This window comes from Anabrus simplex, chromosome 1 (genome assembly GCF_040414725.1).
Source record: "Anabrus simplex isolate iqAnaSimp1 chromosome 1, ASM4041472v1, whole genome shotgun sequence".
In the NCBI taxonomy this organism is placed as follows: domain Eukaryota; kingdom Metazoa; phylum Arthropoda; class Insecta; order Orthoptera; family Tettigoniidae; genus Anabrus; species Anabrus simplex.
The window spans coordinates 1,551,176,062-1,551,201,896 of NC_090265.1; the positions used below are offsets into that span (position 1 = coordinate 1,551,176,062).

At 38.0% G+C, this 25,835-nt stretch overlaps 1 protein-coding gene across 3 annotated transcripts in view; it reads right to left on the minus strand.

Moving 5' to 3' along the window:
- Positions 1–25,835, minus strand: part of LOC136880312 (uncharacterized) — a 1,092,102-nt gene that overhangs the window by 13,411 nt on the left and 1,052,856 nt on the right. For all 3 annotated transcript variants that reach the window (XM_068229157.1, XM_068229158.1, XM_067153292.2), the window contains 2 exons: positions 12,488–12,617; positions 5,040–5,101 (listed from right to left, as the gene is read on the minus strand). In XM_068229157.1, coding sequence (XP_068085258.1) covers positions 5,040–5,101; positions 12,488–12,617 — 192 coding nt within the window. The remainder of the gene's footprint in view (positions 1–5,039; positions 5,102–12,487; positions 12,618–25,835) is intronic.

Here is a 25,835-nt window from a genome sequence, read left to right on the forward strand (position 1 = left end):
CTACCACACCTATATTTACTACGAGGAGGAGGGAGGCGGGGTACAGTAGGAGAGCGGTTACAGCCTCACACGGTGGGCCACTAATGGAATGGTGAGAAAGCTGCGCTGTCCTCTGGTAGGGATGGTTGTGGGCGTCTTACGGGCCCCACGGATAGGGCCGGTCGTGTCATCAATGGGAGGGCGGTCTTTTTCTCACCAGGGAGGATGACGTGGCTGGACAGCAGTAGTAGTAAGACGATAGTTTATTTCAATTTTTTTGGTTATTGGTTTATTTATTTTATTTATTTTATATCCAGCGGGATCGATGGAAGTGGCATGTTGGGACTGAGGATGATTGCTGTGGTGATCCTCCCTAGGAATGTCACGTTTCCGGAGTATCTGATGGACCTCATGGCATGCACTAAGAATCTTCACTCACATCTACAAACGTTCAACACTTCACAGGACACGAACTCTCAACTTACACGAAGTTAAGTGATAGACGTGTGTTTTGATTAGTACATTTAATGTTTTTATAATAATTTTCAGAACTGATGCGGGGATTTGTCAGATGATGTGCTATATACTCGTATTTTGACTAGAGCGGTGATTCCAATCCTTTATATCTACCATACCATCTCTCCTCTTCCATTTTATAAGTACCAACAATCCTGCATTTCAAGGACAATAGGGGAGAACATTTAAATAATACTGAATCGTTTTCTGAAAGTAATGTACTCTTTATCATTCACTCGGTAAATAAGAAATATTGTGGCCGTAATTAGGTCACAGCTGACTGTACAGGTGTTGGTGTGTGGCTTGTGTTCGCTTGTCGGCGAGAGGGAGTGTGCGCGACCTTGGCTCGTGGACGAGAACGAGTTTTTTTTTGACGTGAAGAGGATGGCTGGTCGACTAACAAAATAAAATTAAAAAAATGAAGGTTGGCGAGAGAAAAAAAAGTTGCTAGCGCGTGTCACTTGTAATTGCGAGAAACGATATGAATGAAATATTTATAATATCTTTGGTGGCGTGACATGCATAATTACGGAATGCTCATGGATTAAATTAAAATAAACTGGATGAATAATAGCACGTTTAGATGATATAAATTAAAAACTACAATTTTTGAACTAATTTACACGACCTTTTGGCTAAAATGGTGATAAAATTATATATTCATACGGTAGAAGAATTCAGTATCTAAATTGACTTTACTTCCGTGCATGAGCACCAGACACGATATTTAAGTCATGTGATAAGAGTACTCACTCTCACATACTGACGTGTTCCCGAACTATCATCTTCAGCCGCTCAGAGTCCTTGCCAGCAAGATTTTCAACGTAGAACATCGTGAATATTGTCGTCAGGAATAGTGACTTCACTCCTGTGCTCTACACTTCTGATAATTGTCTACAACGTAGAACAGTGCTGTGATCAGACGTCGAATGTGCAGATATTAATCCCTTAAGTACGTGTCATTTCCAAAATACAGTTACGTGTGTGTTTGGAGTTTATTCTAAAGCACTTTGTGTAAGTTTCAGCTTTCTCACGAGTGAACGTGGAGGACCTGGACTTGATCATTTCCAGAAGAGGACGGAACTTCGTATTATGGATTACCTGTGCTTCACCATGAAGTTCTAAACCATCGACCACGGTCGGCGGCGTCGGGATGCAGATTCTTTCATCCTAGAATGGCTGATTGAGAATCCAGACTTCCAGACGTGAAGATATCTCCTTAAGTTAAGTCGATTACGTCTCATTTATATCTGTTCTATGTAGTTTTGTTCTATTCTTTCTTTCTTCTTAGTAATTTATTTTGACACATTTTTATGGTTGTATTTTTCGCTCGGATATGTCGTAAAATTAGCACATGCGATTGCTTAATGACCATGTGGCCATGAATTTGTCAGCGAGGGTTTTGATAGAGTTATCCATGTGTTATCGAAACCATCTTTGCTTATTGAGTGAATTTCGTTACGAATATGAGTTAATTTATGTCCGATGGATTTAATGAAAGGATATTTTGTCAATATTTTCAATATTTTCCTTGAAATGGAACTTATACTTGTACCTCGTGTTTGAGATAACGTGTCATCGGGATATTAAGTCTGAATTTTATGTATGAATTTAATGAGAATATGTGCATTGTGGCATGTGATAATTAATTGGATTAATTAATCATCGAGACGCATTTAAGTGGATATTATGTATTTGTAGGACGATGGCAGGTTCTTATATTTCGTGGCTACACATATTTGATATTAGGATGCGACAAGTTAGAGTCGTCATTGTGGTACACTGTACATGTAAAGTATGTGGAATAATTGCGCATGATATGAATCTTCGTGAAACTGAGTTTTTCACATGTCAATGTTGTAAGATTATTAAGCCTGATGTTGATTAGGTTGTAATGTGAATATGGATTATTCGAGACGAACGCAGTATAGTCTAATATTAGTGTCTTCAGATGAAGAAAATGAAAGTCCATGTTAATCGATGCACTTCTTAATTCGTGAGAATATCCCAATTTTGCTCAAGTAATTTAATAATTTCAAGTTGAAGGTACAGGAGAATGTTCGCGAAGGCCTTAGGTCTGAAGAACAGATCTTCGATGAAATATCTCAATAATATTTGATTCGTGACTGGGCAAGTTCATTCGTTAATGCAATATTTCGCTCTCATGAGGTAACTCGATCTTGTTGGAACGTAATAAATCTGTTGACAGGAGAGTGATATAGTTGATCGACACTCGTCGACATGTAAATATTGTAGATATTTTCTTCATGATAATCACAGTCTTCTTGATAATTTCAGTAGTTAGCTGTAGATGTAGTAATTTGCTAGTAGTCAGAGAATTATTTTCTATGTGTTTTGTTCTGATAATGTGTGACACTTTGATATTATCGATGGATAGTGGATGGGATTTCCACATGGATGATATTCTCTCCATTTATGAATGTTCGTAAGCTCAGAAGGTGTTTTATTTTGTTCAATTATTGATCAGATGCTTAAAGCTCAGTATTAATTCTCACGAAAAGAGATGTGAGACGACGTGAACAGATATATCCGACGTCTCGGATTAATTTAGAGAAAACAAAGGCAAATTCAACTTTTCATTTTATAACTACAAAATTGTTGATATGACGAATGTAAATTTTATTTTGCTATAACTGTTAACTTATTGAATCTTGGATGTTTCTTTATTATACTCGTTCTTACAATTACTGCATTTTTTCCAGATTGTTCGAGGAAGGCTTGGCCCAGACCTCATTTTTTGAATAACAATTTTTGATTCAACTTTAAATTAATAATTTAATGACTTTAAAGACGATAAAGAAAATTAACAATGTAAAATACTCTGTTAGAATATTAGGGAAAACAACTTTTGTGTACCATCCCATTTGTTTGCATTTGAGTTTGTAACATCAAGAGCCATATTAAATTACATAAAATAGTGATCATAGTCATAATCACAGACTTCAGGATGGCTAATATTTCATTTAATTCAATAAAAGTGTCATATTTGTTCTATACCTTGAACATGCTTATTCGATGAACCCTATGTTAATCCTGCCACATTCATTTATGTTTATAAGCCTACAGCCATCGAACTAAGCACCCCTGGGGTGTCTCATGTTCGCTGACTGACTACGTCGGGGACAATATATACTGTAATTTTACAAACCAAGTAGAATAGATAATAATAATTAAAACTAAAAAGATATTTTGAGCTTATATCTCTGATAGCCTGAAGTTTGCTCGGTATTCATTCACAGTCTGTATTTATCTTTGATGAACACAAGACTTGAAAACATTTGAGCGTATAAATATGCCGTCAAAAAGTACACCGATGGTTCGATTGTTCTCCAGGTAGTCACATCGTGCTTTAATCCAAATGTCAGAAAAGGGTATTGCATACAACCGGACAGAACATCAAACATTGCCGGCTGAAAAACGCTGAACTGGATCTTCGATAAAATGACTCACATGTTTCTTTTCCTATTTTATTTGTATACAAATTGTGTAGGTGATAGTTGCAGGTACGAACAAGTATGTGGATTGAATGGCTCATAATTACTTTTGTATAATAAATTTAACCTTCATACGATAGTTGGTAAGATAAGTAAGCTGAGAACCACGGATATATTGCGGTTTAAAATGCTTACGGAGAGTCGCTTGTAGAACTAAAAACATGTTGTCTGTCAAATGAAACGTATTACAATTTGCTTTACGCCGCACCAACACAGATAGGTTTTATGGCGGCGACGGGATAGGAAATGACTAGGATTGGGAAGGAAACAACCATGGCCTTAATTAAGGTGTAGCCCCAGCATTTTCTGGTGTGAAAATGGGAAAACACGGAAAACCATCTTTAGGGCTGCCGAAGGTGGGGTTCGAACTCACCATCTCCCGAATGCAAGCTGATAGCTACGTGACGCAGACAGCGCGGCCACTTGCTCGGTTGAAACATTAAATATATTTATTTTACCAAGATTATTCAAAAAGATTTTATAATTAATGAAAGTGCTGCCAAGATTGTGAAGCAACTAATCCACTACTACTAAAACTCATTTTTAAATGTCGTGCTTTGTCTTCCATTACTCAAAAACAAACGTACTTAGAAAAATCAAAGCCATTTTTAATATAGATATTCGAAATTCTACAACATTGTTTTGACACTTCTGTTATGAAATTCTAGCAACATAACGCAGGAGTCATGTATGGTGAAATTAAAATAAAACACTAGAAGAAGCAGTCTATAGTTACATACATTTACAGAATACACCAATAAAGCACAAAAGAATAAATATAACTTATCATACTACATGCAGTAAATTGCAACAGAAAATTCAAACAAAGTGCTATTTATTTACAATGGCATTTATAATACAAGGTAACTTACTGTATATTATGATGAGAATGTGCCTGTGCAAAATGTGCAGATGATGCGAGTAAGGTTATGAAATTAATGAGATACAATGAGACAACGACTGATGGAATACAGATAAATTTGGACGTCTCAAGGGGTCTGAGGTGATATTTACCACATCCTTACTTACCTAACCTATGTATAGGGCTGAAACGAACCAAAGACATGGCCCCATGATCCGTATCGTAATTCCTGGAAACAGCAACATCAGTGATTCATTATTACATGTCAGGGACAATTTCTTCTCCTGAGCGTTAGGTATTAGTTACAGAAGGAATCACTGAATATCACAAACTAATGTTAATAAAGCGAGAGCAAAAAGAATATTAAGTGAAGGGAAATGACTGTTAGAAGAAGGTAAGACATTAGTTTGCTATTGTCAGAAATTCATATTAAAAGTACAGTTTAACTCTGTATTCCTTGTATATTATTTTAAGCTTGCATTTTAATTGTAGAGAAGAGTCTATGAGGTAAATGTGAGAGTTTAATATTTCAGTTTAGTTATTATTATAATCCGAACACTGTTAATTTGAAAAGTTGAAAAATACGTTTCCCATAGCATTTATCATTGCAAGTAAAATATATCTTCATAAAACAAATTAAAAAGCTTTGGCTTTAAAATAATATGCTAATATCTAATATGCAAAAACAATTTAATAATAAAAAATGAGTAATAAGGAAAAGTTGCTTGTGTTTTATGTGAAGCCGACAAGTAAAATATAGCCACGGTTTACGATGTTGTAAAGTTATCTTAGCTCTATAATTACTTTCAACATTACTTTTAAATATGCCTGTTGTAGTAGGTTCATACTTTCAAGCTGAATTATATGAGCAGCTATTCATTTATATATTCACTAAGTTGTATATTTAACTTCAGAACATTTTCTTCAAATAATGTGGCAAATAATGGCTATGAGTAGTCCAAACATATTGAATAACAAGAACTTTGTGATGACATACAATATATGAATAGTAATTGGACTTCTGTGTCTGTCGTATGGAGAGAGAGCAGTTCAGGTATTGTAAAATACCGGTATCTGAAAACGTCCATTTTAATGTCTTATTCCCAATAATATCTTTTATTATGAACCACTGTCCAGGACTTCTCGTTCTTGTTTACACTATTCACTACTAATGGCGTTCCACCATTCTGTTTTGCGACCAGAACATTGTTGGTGCTAATTATTCGCGAGAGAGCTCGCGATAATGCAATGCAAGAAGTATTGCGTGGAATTACGTTATAATACTAAATGTGGTGTACACCATCCCATACTGCTTATGACTTCATAAAGCCTAACGTTAAGGATCAAACTGAAATTAATAATGATAGTAAGATGTTTGACTATACATAAAATACAAATAACTTTAAGATGAACTGTCAAATTTAGCATACACATCATACACTTTATACAACATATACATTTTGAAGTAACGGATGAATCTTTATTTACATCAACTCTACTGAATGTGCACCAAATATTTTATCAATAGATAAATAATTCACGAAATTATTTTTCAAGAATTTGTATACAAGAATAATAAGCACTATCATCGTCGCAAGGAAGTATTTCGAATGGAACTGATATTTTATTGGCAGTTGGTAATTAGTGTACGTCTGGGAATTTCAGAAATTTAGTACGTTCACTGTTATGCTATATAATGCTATGTCGGGAAGAATTAAATGTCGAGAAAGTATGAACAAAGAACAGAGTCACCATCTTTATGTGTGTGCGTTTTGATCGGATTGACCTATCCGGATTGACGAAATGATGGGATTGGAAACGAGCTCTTGCGACTAGTTTACCATGTTCTCAGTGTGTACTTACATTCCATCATGTTGTCAACTACTTGTTTAAGGACTGTGTTTTGGTAGCTAAATGAATATATACAACATGTAAACTTGAACATGACTGTATTGAAAATAATTTGCAATCAACTGAATTGTCGAAGACATACTCGATAAAAATATTAATCTTAACGTTTAAAGTTTTCCTGAACTGTCTATACTGATTCAAAAATATATTAAGCCACTCATAAAGAATGTATTATTCGTTTAAGCCTTATAATGACGATCACTACTAATGTATGTTAGAATGAGCTTGAGCTAGTTTTGAATTTGTTGTGTGCATGCTGATAGCAGTGACGAAGTATTGTGTACAAACGTCTGCTTTTCAACGAGTGATCTGCACATTACCTCAAAATGAATGAATTGATGACACGAATGGGAAAATATACTAATCTAATATCTATGCCAAGTTATTTTCAGGAAATTAGTTTATTAGTAAAACCTACGTGGGTCTTTACCACTTTCCTTAGAGGTCAATCCAAATATCATTTTATTTCTTTTGCTGTTAATAGCATCTCTAGTTTTCAAATGATTGCTAGGAATGGGGCATATGAAGTTTACCTATTTACCCGCTCGAAAATAGTAGTAGTTATACAGTTCATTTATTGCGTACTAGCTAAAGTACCCGTCTTTGTACGAATTTATGAACAAGGAGTAGAGTGTTTAAATTGAAGTGGCCCGCAAGTACGTGTGTATCTTAAAATTCACTCTTGTAGACAATTTTTACGATCCACTCATCGGATACATAGTGAGCTGTGGCTCAGGCGTCAGCGCGCCGGTCTCTCATCGCTGGGTTCCGTGGTTAAAATCTCGGTCACTCCAGGAGTGATTTGTGCTGGACAAAGCGTAGGCGGGACAGGTTTTTCTCTGGACACTCCGGTTTTCTCTGTCATATTTCATTCCAGCAACACTCTCCAATATCATTTCATCTGTCTGTCATTAATCATTACCCCGAGGAGTGCGACAGGCTTCGGCAATCGGCACAATTTTCTATCCTCACCGCTAGATGGGGGCTTCATTCAGTTGAATGACTGGAAACAGGGTGAGGATTTTTCATCGGCCACATAAATGTATCGACGGCGCGCGCGCAATACCTCGTATCGCATAATGCTCTTCCGATCTATGATCCTTCTTAGGACTGGTCACGCCTCCCAGCCGCACATGATATACAGTCCATCAGAACAACGTTCGTCATCCAGGAATGTGTCAATGTGTACAGGAAAATGAACTTTAAACGCATTATACTGTAGGCATGTGTAAAATACTTCGTAAAACTATATACTCCTACAGTACGGTACACCAGGCGAGTTGGCCGTGCGGTTAGAGGCGCACGGCTGCATCCGGGAGAGAATGGGTTCGAATCCCACTGTGGACAGTCCTGAAGATGGTTTTCCATGGCTTCCCATTTTCACACCAGGCAAATGCTGGGGCTGTATCTTAATTAAGTCCACGGACGCTTCCTTCTCATTCCTAGGCCTTTTCTGTCCCATTGCCGCCGTAAGACCTATCTGTGTCGGTGCGACGTAAAGCAAATAGCAAATAGCCAAAAAAAAAAAAAAAAAAAAAAAAAGAAAAGAAAAAAACAGTACGGTACAATAAGGTTCGTTTCCCTTTACATACTGGCCACTGCCTGCTCGATCTGCATCCAATGGCTGCTTATACTGCCTGCTCATTACAATATTTTAACATGGCACTAAATGAAACACTCCGTTTACAAATACTCACGGTAGGTGGCAGCACCAACCGGCTCCAGATCTGTCGGAATGAAATAGTGGGAAATAGGGTAGTACTCTACTTGTTTTTAATGAAAATGGTGTACTGCTGCGTGCCTTTCTGCAAATCAAAGAAAGGGAAACCAGACCTTCAAGTAAGTTACAGAAGTGCGTCGAAAGTGGTTAAGTATTATATCCAGGGAAGGAAACAGCAAGGAAAGTAAATGAATTCCTTCTGACTATTCCGTCGTTTGCAGTCTACATTTCGTAAATGAGGATTTCAAAGTGACCAGCAAAACGCGAAAATTAAAAACAGGATATGTACCCAGCCTTTTCCCTGATTAACCAGCGTATAAAAACCACTAAGTTCGGCGAAGGGGGAGAGAAGGGATTCAAGCAAGAGCTCTTCAAACATCATTGCAGAAAATGGTAAGCGTTATATGAGGTTTGAAGTATTACATACTAATTAATATAATTTCTGGGGACAATTGTATTGTTAATATGAAGGTACAAAACAGAATAATATGTTGTTATAGATTCCATTACGAGTCGTTTGTTAGTAGTATAAAATCGTGTCAATATACTGTTCTTCTTATTATTATTCATTGCGCAAGTAGGGCCTATTTAGTTGTTTCGGTTTTACAGTTATAGCTAAACTAATGTCAGGTTCTCTCTCTTTCTCTCTCCAGTCGACTCTCTGTTTACGGATACAGAGGTAGGCCTAAATACTAGTAACAATGAACCGAGTGACGTTGGTTGTCAAGTTGATATGTTGGATGACAGCAGCATGGAAAGTCTATAAAGAGAACAAATAAAAGGCTTCGTGTTGCGCTATTCAGAATGAAGAAGAAAATAGTAGATATGGAAGAAAAATTACACCGATCAAGTAAACAGCTTGAAGATTGTAATACGCAACTCAAACCACTGAACATTAAAGAAAGCTGCAGGTGAGGGTGTTGAAAAGGCCATTTATCTTCAAGATCAAGTGAATAACTTTCAGAAACTGCGCCCAGTATGGTCCGAAGAAACTATACGGCATTATATTTGTTGACGGATTGCTTCTCCGAAGGTTACAAGTATGGGTGGAGCTCAAACTTAATACTGTCACCTTCACGTAGTACATTAGACAGGTATCTAGGGACGCTGTAGTGTGGAGCTGTATATCGTCACTAACAAAGGAAAGACTGCAAGCAGTAGCAACTCATTTGAATGATCTGGAGAAAGTTTGCTCCTTTACTTGCGACTAAATGGCAATTAAAGAGAGGCTGCTATATAATAAAGAAGAGGGCAGATTCTATGGACTGGTCGAAGCAGAGGGAGTCTATAACGAAGAGATTGCAACAAACCTTCAACTCGCCAACAAATTGTTGTGCTTTGTGATTCATGGGTTGACGAAGAAATTTACAATTCCGGCTGCCTACTTCATGGCGAAGGCATTACAAGGACATGAGCTTTTTCTCCTGGTTTAGCAGGTTTTGAAAGTTGTCAAAGAATGTGGTTTCTATGTTATTCGTCTTGTGACGGACAATCATAGAACAAATATTTCAATGTTTAAGAAATTTGGTGATGGAGAATTAAAATCGTGTGTAGTTCATCCATGCAACGCCATGCGACAACTATATTTGTCTTTCGATTATTGTCATATTAAAACATCAGGTCTTAGTTTCTTCAGCATAATATGGCAGATAAAGGCGGCTGTCACTTCATCTTATTAAAGGAGCTGTATCGTCTTCAGAAGAATCTTCGATCCAGTTGAAGCCATGTTTAGTGCTATAAGAATGGGAGGAGGGTACAGTGACATGACTGACTCCCGGAATGCTCAGAATTCCATAAAGAGAATTCTGAAATCCGGTATTTTAATGTCCACCGACGGTGCTAACGTTATCCGCAAACAAAATTCAAAATTTTCTGCCTCAGTATCCTCTCCGGGACTTGACGAAACAGAACCAGTGTTGCTCCCTGAGTATGTACTTGATTTACTGGAAGATGTTCGTGAGCCCCCTGAGTCAGTGTGTGTCACTTTAGAAACTACTTCCCAGTGCGTGTAATCGAAGATAAAACAGAATGCAGCACGTGCTTGAATAACGTTTCCACCTCAGTTAATGCACCCCCATTGATGAACTTAGACAGTCGGATAGAGAAGGCCTGTGCTATAACCAGCAACGATTTATTGGCCTAATTATGGCGCTACAGGCATTTGTTGAGGCGGCTCTACCGTACTGCAAGAAATCTGCAAGTCTGCTCCAGACTATAAAGAACTATGTTCTACCTTCTTTGTGCCAGTGTAACATTTTAAAGTGTTTTAGTAACAATAAGCACCAGGAACTTGTGTCAGCAACTGTGGTGGGCAAATTCGTGAAACCTCTACTTAATAATGTAGGGAAGTACCATACAGACAAAGTTTCCAGGTTTTCTTGTTCGTCGAAACCTCTTTCTCTAAAAGTCGTGAAGCTATAACTCTCTAGAGCACCACGTTATACATAAAATTCTTTAATTTTTTCTGTTACTTTCAGATTTTAAATTTTGCTTGTATGCTTATCTAGTTGTATTCACGTGATAACTGGGTACGTCTGGTGCTGCCATCTAGCGGCAGATTGTTTGTAAATCATGTTACACGTTTGAATATGAAATAAGCAGGCAGTATAAGCAGCCATCGGATGCAAATCGAGCAGGCAGCGATACTGGCATAGGAAAATAAGCGCAAAGAACATTGTAATGATGGACTGCATATCCATGTATCGGTGGGAGGCGTGACATTTTTAAGGAAAATCATGGATAGGATGAGAATTGTGGGATACGAGGTATTGTTCGCGCGCCGTCGACATAGCTTACGTCCCCATCAACACTCGAGAGCACTCCACGTAAAGCTGGCCGTAACTGAAGTACTGGCTCTCTAGAAAATGACGCAAAATTAAATGTGAATTATAAACCCATTAAATATGAATCCTAAAAGGACGGGATATGTATATAATACAGCAGTGATGGTGATTAAAATGGTTGAATAAATAAACTACAGCCCACAGCAGTTCCCCGCTTAGTACCCTCAACAATAGAACTGTAGAATCCGAACGCTTTCCGTGGAATGTCGCGCTCAATCTTCAGTTGACCAGTTAACAAGGAACAGCGACTACAGCCAAAATCACAAGAAAGCTGAATTTCCTCGAAAACCGCTAGAGTTATGAAGAAAAATGCATATGACGTTTCTTGTAAGCAAAAGCAAAGCGAAGTCATATCCGTACAGGCCATGAAGACCCTTGGAGGGGTGCAAGGCAAAGACTCCCACCATCCGTGGTTAGCTCTACTCTCGGCCGCCTTTCTCCTCAGGAATTAGCCTGGTACTCATTTTTGGTGTTGGCTGAGTGAACCTCAGGACCATATGCACCTCCGGAATTTGACGTTTTTTGTAAGAAATTTAATTTCAAAGCCATTTAGTGCACTTTATTTTTCGACAGGACCGATCGTTTACATTATTTTAGTTGATGCAGGGAAAATTTGCATTAATTTGAGACACATCCCCCTATGAAACCTTCTCTATTTCCAAACGATGAAATGTATCGAAATCATTGCGTTACTCGGGATTTCAAGCTACACCCTTAACACATTTCGGCTCAATGAGTCCAGTAGTTTTCGAGCCTATCCGGAACATACAGACATCATCTCATTTTTATTAAAGTGTAGAAATTCTTGAGCGGAATGTACAGCGTTTTTTTTTGTTTCGGTCGCCCGAAGGAGAAATAAGCATATCAAGACGTCCGCTGCCTACGCCATAAAATTTACTCCGTTAGATTCGCAAAATTAGAGCAAACGCATCTTTAACATCTTACTAAATGGCTCATGACAAACACATTTTGACGCCACACCGCTCGATGAATGCTATTTACACGTGCTCTAATGGAAACACACTGTGTTGATTTTTGCAGCATTCCTAAGTGATGGACACTGGACACACGCAAGCGGGAAGGGGAAGTGCAGGAGTGCCAGGTTCTCATCAAGTCATGCAACACAAGTTAAATGACTCACCCAGCTCGCCGTCTTTCCCGTTCTCTCGCCAACTTGGCGCGTCGTCTCAGACAACAGATGACCAGCAGCGCCAGCAGGGGAAAGCCCAGGATACAGGATACTATAGGGATCACGATCGACTCAGGTGAAACTGAAACAGAGTCCCTCACATTACACCCTTGCACATTATTTTAAATTAGTATAATGCTTGACTTGCTTTCAATTTGTTCAGAAAGGCGTTATTAACCAACCTATTACATTTTCAGCTCATTCCAGGTTTTAATACTAATGAAACTCCCAATCATTGAATACCATACTTATTTAGAGGGAGAATTATATTAAATATGAATAAAATAGATTTCACTGAAATTCGCTGGTATTCCTTCACTATATGGGAATATGTTTTACAGTTTTTGTCAGTGTTTTGTTCTCTCTCTCGTGACGCTCCTGGTACTGCAAACTGCACCGTCCTTAGTGATTAGTTTGAGGCATGAATCAAATGCAGATTTAGATGTTCTTCTTCGGTGCTGTACGTACGAGTTGTAATGGAAATTACGCAAGCAGAGGAAGTTTCTCGCCTGAAAGACTGTGATATGTAGTTCTATCTTTTCGCGTTAAGATGTCTTTATACACTAAATCACGGAGTTTGCACAAGAACCGTTCCCATTCCGTACCGGAGGCACGCAAGATTTCAAATTAAGTTGGAGTGGGTCATCGATTTAAATTGTACACTCTTAAATAATTCTTAGATTGAAATTTACTTTTCGCAGTCACATTTCCATATCCGAATGGGGTAGGGGGAAATGTCTAGACTGAATTCAGGCCGGGGAAATTCAGGCAGGGAGTCGTGTAGATAGAACTTCGCCAGAGGTGAAATATTATTATTATTATTAATAATAATAATAATAATAATAATAATAATACCAAGCGAGTTGGCCATGCGGTTAGGGGCGCAAAGCTGTGAGCTTGCATTCGGGAGATAGTCGGTTCAAACCCCACGACCACTGAAGATGGTTTTCCGTGGTGGCCAATTTTCACACCAGGCATATGCTATTAATTGATCGAGTTATGTTCCACCTGCCCAGTAACAATCTTTTAAATGACAACCAGTTTTGGTTCACAGCACAGAAGTCAACAGAGGATGCAATACGACTGGTAGTCGAATGGATAGAAGAGGTATTTACAGGAAGGAAGACCGTCCTGCTGATCTCGCTAGATATTTAAGAAGCATTTGACAATGCCTAGTGGCCAAAAATATTACATCAGCTGAAGAAAAAATCCTGTCCTAGAAACCTGTAGGATATAATAATCAGAAACTATTTTAATAATCGAATGGCAAAGCTCACAATAGGCAGTACTAGGCCCCACATTTACCAAAAATGTCACAAAAGGCTGTCCTCAAGGTTGTACATGTACTCCAGGATTATGGTCAATTCTATATGATGATTTACTGACTTTGGAATGACCTACTGACTGTCACATAATTGCTTATGCAGCTCATGCCCTTCTACTACTTAAAAGTGATGATGTTTCAAATTCGACTTTTCGAGCTAATACAGCGCTGAATGTAATTTACAACTGGGGATTTGAAAATAAATTGGAGTTGAACCCTCAAAAAGCAAGTGGCATGTTCATTACGAGGAATAGGAAATCTGAAGCACCTGTAGTTTACATGAATGGACAAGATATAAAACAGGTGGATCAAGTGCCGTACCTAGGTGTTGTTTTAGACAGAAAACTAACATTTAGAGATCACTTCAATGCTTTGTCTACCAAAGCTAGCAAATTGCTGTTTGGCTTCACTATTGCAACCAGATTGACATGGGGTCTTAATCCAGAACTATTAAAGACAATGTATCATAGGACAGTTGAACCTTTATTACTGTATGGTTCATCTGCTTATCACAATATATTGAAAAACAAGTGGGTTCAAGCCAAGCTAGCCCAAATTCAAAGAGGTTTTGTACTCAGAATATTCCTGCATACCGTACAATATCCACGGAAGCAGCCCTTGTTGTGGCGGGAATCCCACCTCTGTATTTAACAGCCATTGTCAAAGCTGAGCTCACATTAACAAAAAAAGGTGTTTCTTTATCCTGATAGGATCTTAAGGGTTACTCCTGAGCTGCAAGCTAATAAATTGACGGCAGGTCACCCAATTAAATTTGCCAATAATCTTGTGCAATAAATGTGCAACACACAACATCATTACAATATTTATACGGATGGATCCCGGAAGCAAAGGAAAAGATGGTTGGTTTGTAGGATGTGCTTTTGTAGTGCTACAGAATAACAGTGAAGTGTATGCTGACAAATGTAGACTATCTCCCTCATGTTCAGTCCTTCAATCAGAACTGTGCGCTATACAACAGGCAGTTATGTTGATTAAAAACTCAGTTGTGATGCGCAAATATTTAGTGATTCTCAGGCAGCTTTGATAGCAATCCAAGAAAGATATAAATTTCATCCGATAGCTGTTAATATAAGACCACACATATTAGGCTACAGTAACCATATCTGCATGAAATGGGTCCGACCGAGGTCATGACGGAGTAGAAGGAATTGAGAGAGCTGATGAACTTGCCAAAGCAGCTACTATTATCTGCGCACATTTTAGCGATAGATTTGTGTACGGGTTTGAGGAGTAAAGAGGGAGCTCTCCCGGTTCCGTTAGTACTGCCAACTGAATGGAAATGAAACCTGAATTGAATCGATAATATGATCGATCGATATGAATTTTGCTAAACCTTTGTTATCATAAGCCAACAACTGTGTCACACACACATTATATAACATTTCTCGATGCAAATCTTATTCCTAGAGTGAATTCTATAGTTTGGCTTTGCTGTGTAAATAACAACAGTACTAGTATGTAAATTGCACGCCAGATGTCGCACAGCGATGCATAAGCGATTCATAGTTTGTGTTTCAAAGGTTGCCAGTACGAATCTCGAAGATTGCCGAGGTTGACTGCTTCAGCACTAGGGTATAAATCTATCGCTAAAAAGATAATACTTCTTCTGACGCTTTGTTGATATATGAAAAGTGTCTCATGTAAAAAAGGAACTGAGAAAGTATACACAAATATGTGGAAAAACCAATGGATCACCAGCACAAACGGCCGGGTAACAAGGGACTTGTTCTTTCCAAATATTCAAGACATACTACAAAGTAGGTTATTGCAACTTGAACATACAGTATTAGAACTCAGTTTCTGACAGGACATGGGAAGTATGGATCGTACTTTGAGAGGTTTAGAATCAATTTTTTTTTGTTATTTGCTTTACGTCGCACCGGCACAGGTCTTATGGCGACGATGGGACAGGAAAGGCCTAGGAATGGGAAGGAAGCGGCCGTGGCCTTAATTAAGGTACAACCCCAGCATTTACCTGATGTCAAAATGGGAAACGATGGAAAACCATCTTCAGGGCTGCCGACAGTAGGGTTCGAACCACTATCTCCCGATTACTGGATACTGGCCGCACTTAAGCGACTGCAGCTATCGAGCTCGGTGAATCAATATTCAGAAGCTCTACAGCTGTACCTGTGAAATGCCACAAACTGTTCCTCATCTTTTATTTGAGTGCCCAATTTTTGACAGGAGTAGATATGAATCTATATAAATAAAATTGTAGGGGGTCCGCTGTCTGTAATTTCTTTTGTTATGCCAATATTTCAGATATTTATCCGTTTTAGGTCAACTCAAGACCGAATCGGTGGTTTTTACGTTTCGTGTCTGTTTGTCTGTTTGTCTGTCTGTTTGTCTGTTCCACCATCACGTCGAAACAGCTGGATAGATCTCAACCAAACTTCATATTTGGAGTATACTCATCCCGGGGAAGGTTTCGATATGCATATCGTTTTAAAATTTTTGAATACACGGGGGGTTTATAGGAAAACCAGAATGGTTTTTCCACCATCTCGTCGAAACGGCTGGATAGATCTCAACCAAACTTCATATTTAGAGTATACTCATCCCGGGGAAGGTTTTGATATGCATATAATTTTAAAATGTTTGAATAGACGGGGGGTTTATAGGAAAACTTGAATGGTTTCTCCACCATCACTTCGAAACGGCTGGATAGATCTCAACCAAACTACATATTTAGGGTATACTCTTCCCGGGGAAGGTTTCGATATATATATCATTTTAAAATCTTTGAATAGACGGGGGTTTATAGGAAAACCAGAATGGTTTTCCTCCATTTTCTCTTATACTATTGATTTTCTGTAAACTTCATTTACCGTATGTGAAACGTCTCTTCATTATAAACAACTTTCGTTTTGTTCATAATTTACCTTACTCTTCACATGAGGGAGAAATTTACAATTTTCTGCTGGTACCATGCTCTGCATTGAGTGACCGACAGACCGACAACGAACATACAGGTTACCATGGCAACGTCTCTGACTGCATGCCAGCAGGGAAGTAACGTATTGCCATTTTCCTCATCATGCTTTTAAATTCGTGGTTGTTCCTTGGGTAGAAGGCAAGAGAGGCGTCAATCGGCCTATCTGCGGGATATAGGCGGAATATCGTTGGATGTTATAACCGTCCTCGAATAGATTAAGTAATAACACCATTAGTCATCTTCTTATTATTTGTTTACCTAAGAATCACTGGACCTAAATTTCTTCTCTGTTACCGCTTTATTATATCCATAACTCACACTAGCATAATTTATTGAGGGGAATTTGATTTTCCAATACATTCACTTGGCATTTACATATTTGTCGTTATCCGGCTGTCCTAGTTATAATCCATTTTCTACTTTCGACTTTCTTAACTGTATTATTTTCTTCCTTAATTACGCCGTATGTACGCGAGTGCTAGAAACTACTGGATGTATTTCCACCAAGATTCATACTTAGAATACACCTGTCCTTCATAGGTTTTAGGGAAAATATTGTTTCTAAATCCCTGAACTGACTGGGGGTTTATACGAAACCGAAACAGTGATTTTGTACTTCCACAAAATATACACAACCTTGGTAGAAATTAATTTCTAAACGTTTTTTCTCATGTGCATCATTTCGATACGAGGATTAATAAGGGAGACTTAACTCACGAGCGGGTGCGTGTAAAGCGTATTCCTTACAAATTGAAAACTACTGAAGACATTCGAACCAAAATTTATATTTAGCATCCACCTGTCCAAAGGTAGGTTTTAAACGTAAATAACATTTCATGTTCCGGACTGGACTGGCGGTTTATAGGGAACCGAAATGGTGATTTTACTCTTCCACAATATATACAGAACAAGACCAACCTGACTGGAAATCGACCAAACGCGATGGAATTCCACCTCTAAACCTTTTTTTTCATGTGCATTTTTTGTCAGGAGGATTAATAAGGGAGATATCATGAATGGTCACTTTTGCAGGTTAAGTCCAGCGGACATAGCCCAAAAGGTGTTTTACATGGAGCAGATTCCTTATCTGTATAAATCAAATCGTAACGACTGTGTGCCTCTACACTGACTATTTTGGCGAAATTTTCGTACAGCTTTCCGTTTAAGGGGTAATAATGACCATCTCCATAATTTTTCGTTTAGTTTCCTGAAAGTCCTAAGTTTTACCCGCCTCGCCCAAAATCCAGATTGCGGCATAATCTGCCAGAAGAAAAAGAAGATAATTGAAATTTGACAAAATTATACGTTTTAGCCTGTAACGAACGGAAAACATCCTAGATCATTAAATTTTTCACTTTTTATCCCCGAAGAATATCGAAATATGCAGGCAATTTTAATGATGATGCAGACCTTCGGAAATTCCTATCACATAACGGATTGCACAATCTCCGTTCAATTTGGAGTGATCTACAACCTTGGTCTTATGACTTTTTGCCGTATCTGTATCCCTTTTTCTCTATTAATCGATGTTAAGTCAATTTGGAATTTTCACATGCATAATTCATACTTTCTATTAGCCTACTTATATGAAATACAGAATCATCAAACTCTTCACGAAAATTGGCCCACCCAGTAGCCATATGTGAGCCAAATGCTATGTATGTAGCTGTCACATAATTATCCGAAAAGTAATGTAATGTGAGATAATCTTACAAAACCTTTACCCTGTTCCACGTTTCTAACTCAATTTGACCCAAGAATAGATGACATATCATAGGACCAGCCATGTAGGCCACTAAATCCGGCGTGTCTTATGGTATAATCCTTTGTCGATATGACGTACGTTTAGTAGCAGTTAATCTGTAAATGAAGGTCTTCAATATTGTAAACACGCATATACTTTCGTATGTCGATCTATATATATTCACTGATGTCGATTTTTAGCGATCGAGAATGGGTGGGTCTGCTATTGTAATCAGTACTCCCCACACCGACTCTGACTGGCAGTAGGAAAGGGTTCCTTCTCCAACTCCTGTGTAACTGTCATTAGTAAGGAAGGCCTACAATTGTAATGAATAGTTCCCTTCTCGATTTGACTTGCAGAAGGCAAGTGAGCATGCAGTTTTGTTTAAAACTCCCCTACCCGATTGTGTTTGGCAGTAGGCAAGGGTGCCCGCCATTATAAAGAAATGTCCTCATCTAAAATGTGACTGGCATTAGGCATAGTGGCCTGCTATTTTGATGGAAACTCACCAACTTGGTGTGACTGGCAGTAAGCTGGCTGGCAGTAGGAAAATGGGCCTGGCATTATAATGATAACTGCACAACTCAATTTCCAGTGATAGTAGGGTAATTGCCTGCTATTATAACAGAAACTCCTCAACTGTAATCTGTCTGGAAGTAGGAAAGGGGGCTGCCATTTTAACGAAAACTCCCCAAATCGATTCTGTCCGCGTAGTAGGCAATGGGGCCTGCAATTATAATGTAAACTTCCCAACTCGATTGTGAATGCCAGTAGGCAAGTGAGCCTGCCGTTATATCACAAATCCGTAACAAACACTTTACATTGGAAACAACGTATGGGGACATCCTCATGCTCTTTCTCGGATAACGCTAAGAGACATGCAATTTTAAAACAATCTTATTTACTGCATGTACACTATTTACTTCGATATTCGAATACAATGTAGAATACCGTAGCGAAGCACGGGTACATTCGCTAATTAATAATACATTTAAACACGTGTAATATAGGATATCAAGCACCTCTCACTATGGTATTTCAGAGAAGATGCTGTTTTAAAGTGTTAGTTAAATTTCTCCACCTCATTTAAAAGTCATATCCATTTTAAATTCAATTGTCATGTATTAACTTAGTCTCACTACCTATAGCCCTAACATACTACTTGTAAAATAGGGTTTGTAACGGGATATTCAATAATAATAATAATAATAATAATAATAATAATAATAATAATAATAATAATAATAATAATAATAATAATAATAATAATAATCACATATACGAAACATATTTCGTCATAATGTAATGAGAGGCGTATAATACAGTTATATCTGGGATTGTATATATTTTCACTGTACGAATCAGAATGAAGCATATAGTTTTATAAATGGATGACGTTATTCATCACCCGACCAAGAGCCGAAATTGATAGTTTTAGATTATTGCTCCTTCTGGTAACTAAAGCTGTAAACTTTATATAATTTATATTACGGACTTTTTCTCAGCATGGTTTCAGGGGAAGTAAATTTTAACTAAACGCCAACTATTCAGACATTAAGTTAAAGTAACTAACCGCCCTTTTCTGAGTGTGAATTATACATCAAAATTGCATTAATTTGTTAAAGAGGTCTGTAGATAAATATGTTCACGATATTGTATTTGAAAAAAATAATCCTATACTTAAATGAACAAAAAATCTACACAGTACCAAATTTGTAAATCGAGTCGCTAAATAACAATTTTATTGGTTAGTACGTGATGCAAACCGGAAAACCAAAAGGAGCTGCAGAAAAGTATCAAATGACCAAGCGCCATTATCTCCGATTATGAAAATATGTTTAAAATATCACTAATGTTGATACATTAACGAGAAGATTCAAGTTTTTATCTTCATTTTGGTGAATCATTATTTACATTTTACAGGAAAGATGAATTAATGCAAATCATTTTGTGTTTGTGCAAATATTTCGGAATGTATTTTTGGAGCTTGTTCAAGTGAGGCACATCACCATCCAACTGAAGGTCCTCTAGTCCACACAAAAATAACAAACAGAAGTAGGTCAACGTCATCTCGTTTGTCATGAATTAGTGAAACAGGAAAGGAATAAAAGATTGGGCTTGTCTACATCATTCACGTTCATGTGATGCTCGCCTATTGTGCAGTACATGTACACGGTCCACCAAACAAATATTGACCTGTTGACCATAGCCACAATAAACACGAATCCTGCTGTAGGCGAGCAAATAACACACAGTTCCATTGACTTACAGACCTAAAACATTGCCCGACCCCCGACATGTGTCACAATTTGGAGTAGGTGAAGCGTTATATGATGTTATAGTTAGTAGGAGGGGAATTCCTCAAGGCAGGACAACTGGACGTTTATGTTTTTTCTTATATATATAAATGAAATGAGTACACTACACACAACACTATCCTCCACTACAAAAATACGCACTTCCCATACACGGAAAATGTCGCTCACCCCCGTTGGAGGGTCCGCCTTACAAGGACTGCATCGGGCTAGCAATAGCCACACGAAATCATTTGCTTATTATAGAAGCAAAGAAATAGAATTAGAGAAGGCTTTTGCGGATCATGTTATACTGCATAGAGTAATAAATCAGTTATGGGATTGTGAAAGGCTGCAAAAAGGCCTCAACAACGTTGTGAGATGGGCAGCTGAATGGCATGGTGAAAATCAGGTTGTGAGTTTCACAAAGGGTAAAAATCCACTCAGTTTTGATGGAGTGAAACTTCCTCATGGGGATCACTGTAAGTACCTAGGTGTTAATTTAAGGAAAGATCATCATTGGTGTAATCACATAAAGGGGATTGTAAATAAAGATTACAGATCTCTTCACGTGGTTATGGGGGTATTTACGGATTGTAGTAAGGATGTAAAGGAGAGGGCGTATCTCTGTTAGGACCACAATTAGAGTATGGTTCCAGTGTATGGGACCCTCACCAGGATTATTTCATTCGAGAACTGGAAAAATCCAAAGAAAAGCAGCTCGATTTGTTCTGGGTGATTTCTGACAAAAGAGTAGTGTTGCAAAATGTTGCAAAGTTTGGACTGGGAAGACTTGGTAGAAAGAAGACAAGCTGCTCGACTAAGTGGTATGTTCCGAGTGTTGGTGAAGAGATGGCGTGGAATGACATTAGTCGGCGACTAAGTTTGAGGAGTTTAAAAGTAGGAAAGATCACAATATGAAAATAAATTTGGAATTCAAGAGGAAAAATTGGGACAAGTATTAATTTATAGGAAGAGGGGAATAATTTGCCAAGGGATGTGTTCTTTAAATTTCTAAATACTTTGAAATTATTTAAGAAAAGACTTGGTAAGCAACAGACAGGGAATATGCCACTTGGGCGACTTCCCTAAGTGCAGATCACTCATGACTGTTTGATTTATTGATTGATGACTAATTCATCGATCGTTACAGCAGTGAAAATGTACGGGACTTTGCAGGGTTCTAGTCACTTTTCTTAGATCTATTTCAAATTAAGGTAATATTTAAGGGTAATCATATGTACAATTCCTACGTTATAAATATTTATCCATGAAGTTGGACAGAAGATACATTATTATGAAAATAAATATATTCGTTTTTTAAAGTGGTACACTAATCTATGTTTAAAAATCAAATGGAAGTGAAGACCGGCGTTAAGATATTCATTGCACTGACTCTCCTGTTTATATTGATACGAATAAAACACTGTTTGTTTTACTGAACAAATAAAATTAACACACGCACAACTTTACTTGAGAATGAATGACAGCACTTCACTAATTAGTGGCTATTTACAAAAGTATATTGTCGTCCCTCTCAGCGGGTCTGTAACTGAGGGGTACCTGAGACGAACAATCCTTCCATACTCTTAACTGACAGCTTCAACTTTCACTTCACTTCACTTCACTTCACTTCACTTCACTTCACTTCACTTCACTTCACTTCACTTCACTTCACTTCACCACTGTCTCTGTTCACAGAAGTTCTATGCAGTCATTTGCGAGCACACGGACGTTACCTATCACAATGTACGATTACTACACACTTGACTCAAAACACGCCCGATAACGCGCACAATAAACTTACATGACTGCTTCACGCACTGAAATCTCAGATCACGATTCGTAACTGACTACAGAACACTCAACACTCAACAAAAGGAGAAGTCAACACCAACTCAGCACTAACCCTACTGTCCGAATCAAGCCCGCTTTTATATACCTGGTGATGAAGTTCTAGTATCTTCGGGTATGACTAGGATACGAGTGTTCTGGTTTCGCCTTCCGGAAAATTCATGGCGACACCAGACGAAGGATACAATAGATGCCAAGATCATCAAGTGCCCGCAGGCTCCCCAGCCTGACTCACTCATCCCTTCCGGGAAATACCAGAGAGAGCTTCAAAAGGGCTCATAGTCTCATACACACGTAATAATATCAATATGCGAAGTCCAATGATCATTACGCTAGAGTTAGTGTAACTGGCAGAACTACCTTTACATTAATGTGCACTGAATCCTGGTTGATACACACGTTTGAGATCAACTAGTCAAAACACAGTTTTCAATTTTCTATACCGGTCCAGGATAATCTTTGAAGTTTTCTCGTCTATCCTACACGAGTTCGATTCATCATTTCTTTGAGAGTACTTGAAAGTAGCTGTGAGCACTTAATAATGAATATTCTGTTTTGGAAACTTTCATCTATTATGAATTTAACCACGATACAATGTATGTGTAATGTTCAATCCAGTAGCAATCATCGATGACTGATCCACAAGATATACCACATAGAGAAGGATTGCGGTTTGAAAAGAATTGTGAAGTTTTGGTTTGCGCTCCTAACCACGCGGCGAACTCACTCGGTAATCAGACAGAAGTACATGGGTATAATTATAATTAACATAGTATAATCTTCTATGTTATAGGGCAGAATAAAAGCAGCCTCTGGAGTTCCTAGAAAAACAGCCTTGCTTAGAGAAGTGTTCTTGACCTTCTGCTATACAATATTTACGGAAATGACCAGCCAATTCAGCCGGACGTCAAGCAATTTACATATGCAGACGGCACGGCCGTAGAAGCGTAGGGATCCACATTTGAAGAGGATGAGAAAAAACTGACCAGCTCCCTTGAAGAACTTACAGTTTACTATGAGATGAAGAATCTCGTAACAGACACAGCAGAACCAAGGAATATGCTTTTCATTTAAGAAATGGAGAAGTCAGGAGGAAATTAAACGTTTCTTGGAGGCTGCAATAACTTGAACACTGACAAAAATATCAGGATGTGAAACGGGATCGAATCTTATTTTCCACACAGCATTGTAATGGTACTAAGCAAAACGTTTGCGGAAGGACATCATCATACGGGAACTAACAGACACATCATGGGTTGCCCTACCTCATATTATCCATACATCTGTCATTCTTGGTTTCTTAGCAGGGTAATATGCAGCACTATCATGGAGGTATTCTGCTCATGAAAAGCAAGTAGATGTCTATTTACGAGGGGTACAGCCTATGAAATGTGATCAAGCAACGTGTAAAAGGAAATCTTTCTGATGATGTTAAAAACAACCGAGATAATGTGCAGGAGGACAATGAAGTTAGTGAGATTACGCCTGAGGAACTGGAAAGGATGGAAAATGAATTCCATTTTAACAAAGCAGCAGGAATAGATGAAATTATACCTGAAAAGGTAAAATATATCAATCAATCCTGATCTGAATTTACGCCAATCGCCCAGGTGGCAGATTCCCTATCTCTTGTTTTTCTAGTCTTTTCTGAAATTATTGCAAAGAAATTGGAAATTTATTGAACATGTCCCTTAGTAATTCCAGTCCCTAACTCCCCTTCCTATAAACGAATATTTGCCCCAATTTGTCCTCTTGAATTCCAACTTTATCTTCATAATGTGATCTTTCCTACTTTTAAAGACACCACTCAAACTTATTCATCTACTGATGTCCTCCCACGCCATCTCTCCACTGACAGCTCGAAACATACCACTTAGTCAAGCAGCTCGTCTACTTTCTCTCAAGTCTTCCCAGCCCAAACTTTTCAACATTTTTGTAACGGCACTCTTTTGTCGGAAATCGCCCAGAACAAATCGAGCTGCTTCTCTTTTGATTTTTATAGTTCCCGAATTGAATAATCCTAGTGAGGATCCCATACACTGGAACCATACTCTAGTTGGGGTCTTAACAGAGACTTATACGCTCTCTCCTTTACATACCCTTATAACCACGTGAAGAGATCTGTAATCCTTACTTACAATCCCCTTTATGTGATTACACCTTATATTAACACCTAGCTACTTACAATGATCCCCAAAGGGAACTTTCACCCCATCAACACAGTAAATAAAACTGAGAGGACTTTTCCTATTTGTGAAACTCACGATCTGACTTTTAACCACGTTTATCATCATACCATTGCCTACTGTCCACCTCACGGCATTATGGAGGTCTTTTTGCAGTTGCTCACGGTCTTGTAACTGATTTATTATTCTGTACAGAATAACATCATCTGCAAAATGCCTTATCTCTGATTCCACTTCTTTACACATATCATTGATATATATATATGAGAACACGTAAAGGTCCAATAATACTGCCTTGAAGAATTTCCCTCTTAATTATTACAGGGACAGATGAAACTTTGTCTACTCTGATTCTCTGAGTTCTATTTTCTAGAAACAGAGCCACCCATTCAGTCAATATTTTGTCAAGTTCAATTGCACTCATTTTTCCCAGTAGTCTCCCATGATCTACCCTATCAAACGCCTTAGATAGGTCAATCGCGATACAGTCCAATTGAAATCCTGAATCCAGGTTATCTGCTATATCTTGCTGGAATCCTATAAGTTGAGCTTCAGTGGAATAACCTTTCCTAAACCCAAAGTTCCTTCTATCAAACCACTTATTAATTTCGCAAACATGTCTTATATAATCAGAAAGAATGCTTTCCCAAAGCTTACATGCAATGCATGTCAAACTAACTGGCCTGTAATTTTCATCTTTATGTCTATCACCCTTTTTTATACACAGGGGTTACAACTGTATAGCAACAATCTATTCATTTGGTATAGCTTCTTCACGCAAACAATAATCAAATAAGTACTTCAGATATGGTACTATATTCCAACCCATTGTCTTTAGTATATCCCCCGAAACCTTATAAATTACAACCGCTTTTCTAATTTTCAACGTTTGTATCTTACTGCAAATGTCATTGTTTTCATAGGTAAATTTCAATACTT